The sequence below is a fragment of the Grus americana genome, chromosome 27 (assembly GCF_028858705.1).
Source record: "Grus americana isolate bGruAme1 chromosome 27, bGruAme1.mat, whole genome shotgun sequence".
NCBI classification, from domain to species: domain Eukaryota; kingdom Metazoa; phylum Chordata; class Aves; order Gruiformes; family Gruidae; genus Grus; species Grus americana.
The window spans coordinates 1,981,399-1,992,790 of record NC_072878.1 but is presented as its reverse complement, the minus strand read 5'-3'; the positions used below and the strand labels follow the sequence as shown (position 1 = coordinate 1,992,790).

Below are 11,392 nucleotides of genomic sequence, written 5' to 3'. Positions count from 1 at the left end.
TGGGTTTGGGGATGAGTCCATGAAGCTCAGACCCTGAGAGGAATTTGATGAAACCTCTCAAGAAGTCACAGTCAGATGTAAACTCCACAGTTTCTCAGAGGGTTAATGGGTCCCCCTGAGGGACATTACCAACAAAGCCTCCCCAGGGGCTGGTTAGAGCAGGCAAGTGGAGGCAGTGATGACAAATACACAAAACCAATGTCAAGGTGGCTCTGATGCTGAGTAACCTGGAAGTGTTAAATGAAGCCAGATGGACAAGCCCTGACCCCCATCCCCTTGGAAGGGAGATCCTGTCCCTCACATGTTGCTCAGGGCTCTTCCTGGGGCAGTGGGATGTGGGGATGTGCAATGCCTGGAGCAGGACTATGGTGGAGCAAGGAGGTCATGAGGTCTTCCTGAATCAATTGAAGGCACCTTCTGGTCGGCCTTGACTGCAGAGACAATAGCCATAGCCATGATGATGCAGAGGTCATCTGTGGTTGGGGTCTTTCAGCCTTGCCACAGCCCTCAGCAGTGTCCAATACAGCCTGCCCTACAGTGTCCCGCACCTGCACCTCTTTCTTTGAAGACACCCAATCCTTTTTTCCATTTCACCCCAATATCTCACTAGCCTTACTGATATCACTCCATCGTCCCTGGCTGTTCCTTGAAAGAGAAAGCCATGGGCTGGTCCAGACTCCCTCTGGGCAACCTATTCTACATCAGCACTGCCCTTGGAGTCACATTTCCTTCTCCTCATTTCTTGTCTCAGCCTCCCAAGCCACACTTTGAGGTGCTCTTCCTTTTTCCTCCTTTTTTTCCCACTATGAAGAAAAGCTCCAGCATCTTTGACAGCATCCTTCAAGTAGCTGCAGGTTGTGACTGTGGTGCTCTGAGCCTCCACTTCAGCAGCCTGAAGAAGCTCAGGTCCTTCAGCCTCCCCAGACAGGGCATGTGCTTGAGGCCCCACGTCCTATATTGGCCATCCTCCTCGGGACTCTCTCCATTCCTCCCCACTTGACTACAACAGGAAGCCCCACAGAGGGACACACGGGTCCAGGCTTATTCTTCCCCCCCAGTGCAGGACTGGCCATTTCTCCTTGTAACATTTCAAGAGCTTTCTGTTCTCTAAACCCCAGAGTTTCTCAAGGTCCCCCAGACTGAAGCTCAATATTTGTGTGCAGATGGTCACTGTGATGGTGGTGTCCCTCACAAGGTAACAGCACGGGGAGTTGCAGGGTAATACAAATAGTAGAAGGTGGTGCTACTTTAATGCAATTTCCTTCCAGCGTAGGATTATCCATGGTGACCATCTCAGAAACAGCTTCAAAGCCAGCAAAGCCAGGGCCAGTGAGGAAAGAGTGAACAGAGGTGGGCTGTTAGTGTGGGAGGGTACAAGAAGGATCAAAGGGAAGAGAAGAGGGAGAAAGGAAATAGAAGGTGAAGCGGAACACTAGATCAAGGCTGTTTTGGGGGTACCTGCCATGCAGCTCTGCATCTGAGCAGCAGTGAGTGGTTTGGGACAGGAATGACACAGATTACCTGACCAAACATAGTCTGGCTTTCCTCATGGTCATGGGGAACCTGAGTGCTTTCCTTACCATGGAGAAGGGAAGACCTGTGGTGGAAGGAAATGGACAGACATTCGTGCTGGGAAGGGACCCTAGGAGGTCTCAAGGCCAATGTGCATCACACAGCAAGGGCAGCTATCAGGTCACACCAGGTTGCTCAGGGGGTTCTTCATGTTGGCTTTGAAATCTTCCAGGGACTGACACAGCACAACATCACTGGCCAATCTGCTCCAGTGCTTCACTCTCTTCATGGCTAAACAGTTTTTCCTCACACACAAGAGGGAAAAGCCTGGATCTACCTTGCTGATGACCTCTTGATAGTGGTATATGGGCCATTTTCAGTTCTTCCCAAAGCCCTCTCTTCTCACCATTGAACAACCCCACCTCTCTCAGCCTCTCGTACTGATAAGGTCAACCTTACAAATGCATGCCTGAGAGATTTAGGGTTCTTCCAATCCTACTGGATTTTATTGGGTTGGCAAGGGACCTCAGGGATGTTGGAATATCATCACCCTCACGCCATCCCTTCCTGCATGTGTCACTCTCATTTGTCACCCTGTTGCAAGGCACGGCTGTTGCAGGCTGTAAGGAGAGCCTGTTTTGTCTGAAGAAACTGTCATCCACAACAAAACACTGAACTTTGAATGTTTCAGGCCCTAGTGGCAACATGAGACTACTGTGAGGGTCTGGCTCTGTGAGGGTCTGCCGTGCTTGGTGCTAACCCACAGGCAGATGAGGCATTAATGACTGCAAGAACCACAGGAGCTATCCTCCGAGATTATCAGTGAACTGTTCAAGTTGTGTGGGAGCTTGGGATGTCTCTAGACCTACCTCCTGCTAACAAGGGGCTCAACACTGAATTCACCCCAAGTTCCTTCCAATTCACATTGTCCAGCAGAGTCCCGAAAACCTCTTCTGAGGATTTTGTCAGATATCCTTGGTGAACATGAATCTTCATCCAGGGCCTGTTGTTGCCAGTTAAGGAGAGTCAGAGGAGACGGAGACTGCTGGCAAGCTGCTGACTAGCTCCAGCAGCTTCTAAGGACCTCAGGTCAAGGGCAGGGGCGGCGCAGGTGGTGATCTCAATCCTGCTACTGAGGGGAAGAGGTTTGTGGAGAAGTGGACAGGTCCTGTAGGTAGACAATTGGTTGTGCAGTTGGTGTCAGCAGCAGGGTTTCTATGACCATGAGACGCTCTCTGAGGATCAACAACTGCTTGGAAGAGAGGGGATTCATCTGGCGCAGTGGGGAAAAAGTATCTCTGTCAACAACCTGGCTAACCTGGAAAGAAAACTTCAACCTGGAAGTGATGAGGAATGGAGAGGATGACCCAGAATCACATGAGGAAGTGGTGAGTGTCATTGACAAGGAGAGGGTCTTGCATGACAATAACAAAAGGAGCATGGTAATCAGCAACCAACTGGACAACGGAGAGCTGAGAAGGTCTGTGAGTTGGCTACTCACAGTTGGAGCTGGAAGGAGAAGGTGTCCCAAAAAACGTCTGGGAGGACCTGTGGGCTCTTGGGGTTCAGGTACTGATAAGGCCACAGGTCTGGACTAGGATGGGGAAATTGCCCTTTATGGGAGAGAGCAGCAGGAATGTGTGGAGCTCTGCCTGAGCATGGACAAGGGATTGTCTGATAGCTGAGGTGTCAATGTGAGGACAGAACAAAATGGGCAACGCTGTGGTGGGTTGATGTCTGCTCCAGACCTCCTGATCAAGAAGAGGAAGTAGACGAGGCCATCTTCAGGCAACTGGAAGATGCCTCATGTTTTCAGGCCTTGGGCCTCATGGCAGACAGGACTCCCTGTATCTGCCAAAGGGACAACATAGTGAGGTGTAAGCCATGCAGGAGGTTTTTGAAGCTTGTTGACCAGACACCACATCTTTGTCACCAGAGTGATGAGGAGGTCATGAAGTGAGGTGTCCTCCTGCAGGACTTCATACTTACAAACAAAGAAGAGGTGATTAGAGATGTAAAAGTCCAGGGTGAGAAGGTAGACTCGAGGCTCCTGAAAGAAAGGAACAAGGCCAAGAGCAGGACTGCAGAAGAGCAAACTATGGCCTGCTGGGAACTCTGCTTGGAAGAATCCCATGCGGTATGGTCAGGCAGAGGAGAGGGGTGCCGAGAGCTGTTTGATGGTCAAGGATCTCCTCTTCAAGCTCCAGAACGGTCCACTCCAACATGCAGGGAGTCCAGCAAAGTTGGCAGGAGGTTGGCATGGATAAGAAAGGAGCTCCTGACTAAAACCAAGCATGAAGAGGAAGCACAGAGAAGGTGGAAGGTGGCTGCATTCCAGCCTCAGTGGTTCTGTATTCTGTGCTGGAGAGAGCCATTTGTCTGTGCGTGTGTTTGTGTGGGGGGGATGAGGGGATCCCAGGTACAGCTTCTGGATAGATGGAGGGTCTAGAACCAGCTCCTGGAGGGGTCCAGATTGTACGTGTGTACACATACAGTGTGCCCATTATATAGGTGCCCATTTCACACTAACATATCCTAGCACACAAACAGCCCAATCCTCATTCACCCTTTCTTCACTGGCCCTGCATTAGCTTCCTTGTTACCTCATCTGGTATTTTGGAGATGGTTGTCATGGTAATGCCTTCCTGGTTCATTAATTCCATTGAACTAGAACCTCTTTCTGTTATCTGCAGCATCCTGCAACTCCTCCTGCTGTTACCTTGTGGGAGACACCACCATCAGGGTGAGCCACTTGCACACAAAAATTAAGGGCTGCCTCAAAGGAGTGTCAGTCCAGGGGGACCTTGTGAAACTCTGGGGTTTGGCCCGGGTTTGAGGAGGAGAAGGAGAAGTGGTCAGTCCTGCATCAGGAGGAAAAACAGCCCTACAGACCAGGGCTAGCTGTGACCTGACTGGCTGAGCTGTGATCCTGAGAAAATCCTGGGTCCTGCAGTGGCCCCCCCCACACACAGGTGTGTCCCAGGGTGTGGCTCCCCGTTTTGGAGGAGCAGGGAGGAACTGGAGAGTGCCCAGAAGAGGTCTGCCAAGGTGGGGTGCAGTGCACATGCCCTGCGTGTGGAAGCTGAGGGACATGGGCTTCTTCAGCCCTTTGGCCCAGTGGTGGAGAGGCTCCGGGAAGTACAGGAGTAGCCATAGAGTGGTTGAAGTGTGGTCCCAGAGCTGAAGGAGCTTTTCTTCATAGTGGGAGACAGCATGGGAAAGAAATCACACCAGAAATGGAGGCTTGGGATGCTTAAAGTGGACACAAGGAGAAAGAAATGTCCCTCCGAGGGCAGCGCTGTGGTATAATCAGACCCCCCGAGGGAGCCTGGCTCAGTCCATGGCTTTGTGTTTCAAGGCATACCTCGCAGGGATGGAGAGACAGCAGTCAGGGGAATGAGTTGCTCAGGTCAGAGCAGGGTGGAGAAGCAGAGTGGATGTCTGCAGCATGCAGGGAGCTAGGGACAGGTGTGGGACACTGTAGGACAGCCTGTGGTGGAGACAATCTAGGGCCGTGCAAAGCTGAAACCCTGCAACAGATCTGAGGTCTTTGCCTCCTCGGCCATGGCTGTTGTCTCTGCCACTGATGCCAGTGAGGAAACACCTTACCCTTACAGCACTCGGGCCTCATGGCCTCCTCATCCCACCCAGGAGCCTGGCAGATGTCATTCCAAAGCCTTGCCCTTGGCATTGCACATCCCCACACCCCACTGCCCCAGGAAGAGCCCTGCGCAATGTGTGAGGGACAGGATCTCCCTTTGCCAGGGGCTGGGGGTCAGGGCTTGTCCGTTTGGCTGGATGCAAAGATTCCAGATATCCTCAGCATCAGAGCCACCTTTACATTGTCTTGGCCTTCCTGTCATTACTGCTTCCAGTTCTCTGCTCTAACGAGCCCCTGGGGAGGCTTTGTTGGTAATGGTTCTCAGGGGCACCCATTAACACTCTGAGAAACTTTGGAGATTGTGTCTGAGTTTGACTTCTTGAGAGGTCTCTTCAGGTGCTGCTCCATGCCTGAGGTTCATGGACTCATCCCCAAACCCACCAGAGGGGTCATTAACATGCCGCCTTGGGCTGGGCCTCTGCTGCTGAGCTGCTCCAGGCTCTTGGGATGGAGGGAGCTCATGGCAAGTGGGCTGTGCTGCAGAGGGACATCTCTGGCCAGGAGCAGCTCCTCTGCAAAGCGCAGCAGATGTGACACATCGAGGGTTACTCAGCCTCAGAGCCACCTTAACATTGCCTTTGCCTACCTGTCATCACTGCCTCTAGTCTTCTGCTCTAACAAGCCCCCAGGGTGGCTTTGTCAGTGATGGATCCCAGTGGGACCCATTAACACTCCCTGAAACTGTAGGAGTTGTTTCTGACAGTGACTTCTTCAGTGGTTTCCTCAGGCTTCTCTCAGTGTCTTAGTTCCTGGCCTCAGCATCAAATACACCAGGGAGCTCATTAAAATGCACCAAGCCATGTCTCCTCCTGTTATTTTCTGCAAGTCTTCAAGACTTACACAACTAATTGGAGAGGTCTCCAGGGTGTATGTGAAGTCAAAGATTTCAAAGAATTCAGTGAGCCCTACAAAAAGGAGTATTTTTGATTTTTAAGAGCTTGGGTTTCGTTAGAGGTTTTTTTGTTGGGTTTTTGGGGATTTGTTTGTTTGTTTGTTTGTTTGTTTTTAATTTACAGAAGAAGTTATAGTAGCATTCTCCAGTCCATATTGGGCAAGGGGGTCTCCTAATGAAGTCAGGATGGGTAGGAAGAGCTCCTCATTGAGGACAGGCACTGCATGGACAACCTTCCTCATCACCTCCCCAGCCCTGCCATCTCTCTCATGGGCCACCTGGGACTTGCATCACTTCTCCTCACATCACACTTCTCACCCAAGTCTGCAGCTGGAGGTTACAGCTCCTTTGCACCAACTCCCACCTGCTTTCCTTAGGGACCTGGCTGCACACAGGCACACCTGCGTTGCTCTGCATGGCAAACACACAGAAGGAAAGCAGGGTGAAGTTTCATAAACAATAACCTATGCTCCTCAACTTCATCCCAAGTCCAAGCTGCCTCCAATGAGGTTCACCATCCACAGGGAACAGCCTCACCAGAAATGTTTGAGAGAGAGAGAGATCGGACAGGATAGCTATAACCCCAGTGAAAGAGTTGGTTGACGAGATAATTAGGCTGCTGAAAGTGGAGTCCATGCGACCTGGGAATGCACCAGAAAGAGAAACTCCTTGCTGTTCATGAACACCAGGAATGCATTTAATAGTCATGGGTGGCATTCAGCTTCCCTGATTCATAAAAATTCCATGTAGGAGCTTCAGGGTCCAGACCATGGCCTTTGAGGTGGATAAGGGAGGATGCAATGAGCTTTAGGTGTAATGTAGAGCTGAGGCAGTGCCTCCCAGCCTACCAGGCTGGAGTAGATGTTTGTCTTAGTTGTCTTTGCTGGTCACAGGAGGATTTGTACCCCATAAACATCTGTTCTCTCATCTGCTGATAAGATATTGGACAAGAGATTTGAGGATGATAAGATCATTGAGCTTCAGAGTATATGCTGAGAAGTCTATAGAAAAACTCTCTAATCCAAGACAGGTCAGGTAAATGGTCAGACCTGGTTCCACAGGCCTTGGTCCACCTGGGTCATGAAAACCTGCAAGGACAAAGGACTTTACAATCTCTCACGGTGATCAATGCTTGTTCCAATGCTTGGCTAGCCTCATGGTGAAAAAGGTGAGATCCCCCTTGCTTTGAGGTGTCTCTCAGCCATCCCTTCTCCAGGCTGAAGGAGCCCAGCTTCATCGGCCTTTCCTCACAGAGACACTGATCCAGCCCCCTGACCATCTCAAGGCCCTTCACTAAACCCACTCCAGATGGTCAACACCTTTCCATTCTTGGGGTTCCCAAAAGTGGACACGGCATTCTCGATGTGGACTAGAAACTTTCCACATAGAAAGGGTAAATCCCTACCCTCCATCTCCTGGCCATGCTGCTGGTCACACAGCGCAGGGCACTGCTGTCCTCCCTTGCTGCCAGGGCACACGGCTGCCTCCTGTCCAGCTCCCTGCCCACCAAGACCTTTCCCACAGAGCTGCTCCCCAGCCAGGCAGCCCCCAGCCTGTGCCATTGCCAGCGTGAGTCCCCTGCAGGGGCAGAACCTGGCACTTGTCCTTGGCGGGTTTCATGAGGTTCCTCTCAATACCTGCTCTCCTCCTCCTTTTGCCCTTTCACTGAGCAGAGGCCTGGCAGAACTTTTGAGCACAGTCTAAGGCAAGGAAGGCGTTGAGTCACTCAGCCCCGCCTGTGTCTGCTGTTACAACCCCCCTCACCATTCAGCAGCATGTTCCTTGTTCAGCCTTTTACTGCAAACACAGTGGCTGAAGCTCTTCATTTTGCTCTTGATGGTGCCTGCAGCCCCCATCAGCTCCAGCTCAGCTTTGGCTTTCCTAAACACATGCCCGCATGCTCAGGTCATCTTTCTAAATTCCTCCTTCATAGCCTGTCCCGGCTTCCACCTCCTCATCGTTGTGTTGTGGCTCCCATCCGTGACCAATCCCTGCCCCTGTGCAGCCCCACTGCCCCACACATGCCCCCATGGCCCCCATCATCAGACACTGCACAGGACAGGGTGTGTTTGGGGCGGGGATGTGTCCTCCACCACAAGTGCCCATGCCAGACCTCAGTGTCCATCCTCAGCAGCCCTCCTTCTTCTGCAGCCAAGCAGTGCCCAGCCCCAGCCAAGCCCCAGCTATGTCCCATGCACAGGTTCCCAGGCAGCCCTGCTCGGGGCTCTGCCAAGGTCTGGGCAAGGCAGGAGGCTGGGGCAGGGCTGGCTGTTTCCCCAACACAGGCACCAAGACCAACAGCAGGAAGGAGATGGCCACAGAGCCCAACCACCAAGAACTGGGGGAGTGACCAGGGCTGGAAGTGGCTGATGGGAGAGGCTGGGGGGTGATGAATGCCCTGGGGCACCTTCTCGCTCTCTCCATGCCACCAAGAGTCCCAGCCAGGGGACACAGCAGCCTGCTGCCAGTGGGTGCCTGCAGAAGGAGGTTTCTCTTTCTCATTGATTCCTCCTTTCAGGCACAGAAATGCCCCTTTGATCTCCTCCAGAGTCATCCCTGCTCTGCAGAGAGCCTTTCCGCAGGTGAGTGTGTCTGTGCTGGCCTGGCCGGCCGTTCCTGGTTCCCTCCCCATGCTCCCTGCAGGGCCCCAAGCTGGTGGGGCTGCTCTGCAGAGCGAGGGGGCTGTGGTGCCCCGGGGCCATGGGGTGACCCTGCACTGGCCATGCTGGTCAGGGTGGGAAGCAGAGCCAGCCAGAGGGGATCACAGCTGCTGAGCCCCTTTCCATCTTCCCTGATGGCTCAGAAGACAAGGACAGTGCTTGGTAGGACCATGGTGTGTCTCCAGTGGCACAAAGGGCAAGGGAGGGCTGAACTAGGTCCAGCCCACAGGGTTTCCATGATGGTGTGATGAACCACTGTCTAGACTTATGTCCCTTTGCCTTCTGGCTCCTCACAGCCTCTCCTGCCATTGCAGAGCCCTCGTTAGCCCATGGTCTCCTCAGGTTTGCCTTCTCCTCTGGGACACTCCTCCTTGGATTGTCACTCATTTTATGAGGTGCCACTCACTGCCACCTCAGACTTACACACTATTCCTGGAGATCCCCTCACTTCTCCTGGCAGCTCTGCATTCTTCTCCAGACTGACATCTGCCATCAGCCCCACTGCAGGTCGGACAGCACCAGGTAGATAAGCCAAAGACCAGTTCTTGTCTGAATGGACATGTGCAACCAAGAAGGAAGGTCTTCATCCAGCCCTTGTTCCCTAACAGATCCCCCTGGGACTCTGAGCTTGTCCCCCTGAATCCATCAAGAACCCCAAAGAGCAAAAGTCCTTTGGAGGGAGCAGCTTCTTGGGTGTATTCCTGACAGCAGCTTTGGAAGGGGTGTCCAGCCTTCTGGCCGTGCCCTGAGGAGCCCTTCTGGTTATGGTGGTGCTAGCAGAGAGGCCAGCTCTGGCACGCTGCTCCACATGGCCTGCTCCTGCCTTCAGGCACAGGGATGCCACTGTAGAGACAGCAGGACTGTCACAAGTTACACGAGACCTTGGGGGTAACAGCAATGCCAGGACACAGCAGGACAGTGTGGAAGGGAGGAGAGAGCAGCCCTGTCCAGGCCGTCTCCTGCTGCTGGCCTTGGCCATGGCTCCAGGGCAGCAGCAGCCCCGACGTGAAGGCAGCAGAGAGGGAGTGCCCGCTGAGGCAGCGAGGGGCAGCCCCAAGGCAACCCAGGCTGCTACTCCATGGGGCAGCTGGGCATTTGGCTCCTGAACCCTCCTGCATGCTGGGGCTGCTCCCCCAGCTCCAGAGGAGATGTGCACAGATGGGAGCTGAGAGAATTAACTTCCCACTGCTTTCTCCATGGAGTTTATCTAAACAGGCAGCCTGGACCCATATGTACACGAGGTGTTTGGGTCAAGTAAAAAGAGGTAACAGGCAAAGAATACTAATATCACAGGTATAAAATAAACAAAAAACCTAAGAAGAAAAGAAGCACACAAAAAAAATACAGACCCATATGAAGAAAAGCTACTCCTGGCTTTTCCTGAAATACAGAGGGAGCCCTAGTGGGATAATGGGGGTCTTCTTGATCTGAAGTAGATTGTATTCAAATAGTTTCCACAGGGCATCTATGATTTCCTGGTTCCTCATGCTGTAGATGAGGGGGTTCACTGCTGGAGGCACCACCGAGTACAGAACTGCCACCACCAGGTCCAGGGATGGGGAGGAGATGGAGGGGGGCTTCAGGTGAGCAAACATGGCAGTGCTGACAAGCAGGGAGACAACAGCCAGGTGAGGGAGGCACGTGGAAAAGGCTTTGTGCCGTCCCTGCTCAGAGGGGATCCTCAGCACAGCCCTGAAGATCTGCACATAGGACAGCACAATGAAAACAAAACACCCAAATGATAAAAAAGAACTTAATATAAGAAGCCCAGCCTCCCTGAGGTAGGCATCTGAGCAGGAGAGCTTGAGGATCTGGGGGATTTCACAGAAGAACTGGTCCAGGGCATTGCCCTGGCAGAGTGGTATAGAAAATGTATTGGCTGTGTGCAGCACAGCATAGAGAAACCCACTGCCCCAGGCAGCTGCTGCCATGTGGACACAAGCTCTGCTGCCCAGGAGGGTCCCGTAGTGCAGGGGTTGGCAGATGGCAACGTAGCGGTCATAGGCCATGACAGTGAGAAGGGCGCACTCAGCTCCAAGCAGGAAGACAAACAGAAAGACTTGAGCAGCACATCCTGTGTAGGAGATAGCCCTGGTGTCCCAGAGGGAATTGGCCATGGCTTTAGGGACAGTGGTGGAGATGGTGCCCAGGTCGAGGAGGGAGAGGTTGAGGAGGAAGAAGTACATGGGGGTGTGGAGGTGGTGGTCGCAGGCTATGGCAGTGATGATGAGGCCATTGGCCAGGAGAGCAGCCAGGTAGATGCCCAGGAAGAGCCAGAAGTGCAAGAGCTGCAGCTCCCGTGTGTCTGCGAATGCCAGGAGGAGGAACTCATTCATGGAGCTGCTGTTGGACATTTGTTGGTTCTTGGCAAGGGGTCTGGTTGAAAAAAATGAAAGGACAGGGAAAATTAGGACATCTTCCTCTGAGCAAAGCCACTCCATTTTCCATAGAAACACCCCCCAACTGAAATGCCTTTCCCTTCTCTGGTTTGTGCTGGCTGAGTGTGTTGTGAGGAGCTGAGGAGTCAGCTGTGCTCGGCTGCGGTGGGTACATGGAGCTGGTTTGTGACACCTCCAATGTTCACAACCAATGTAATATGTAATCCACCTTTAATGGAAAAGTTCACTCTCTGCTCTCATGACTCAGAAGACTGTGGGCTTCAGAAGA

The 11,392-nt window shown here is 52.7% G+C and overlaps 1 protein-coding gene across 1 annotated transcript; it reads right to left on the bottom strand.

Annotated features, from left to right (window-relative positions):
- Positions 1–7,108: 7,108 nt before the first annotated feature.
- On the bottom strand, positions 7,109–10,878 carry LOC129196894 (olfactory receptor 14C36-like; the record flags this gene model as incomplete). Its single annotated transcript, XM_054804863.1, has 2 exons — positions 7,109–7,153; positions 10,237–10,878. Coding segments are annotated over 2 exons (687 nt in total), but the record flags the coding sequence as incomplete, so codon positions are not given.
- Between the last annotated feature and the right edge of the window lie 514 nt (positions 10,879–11,392).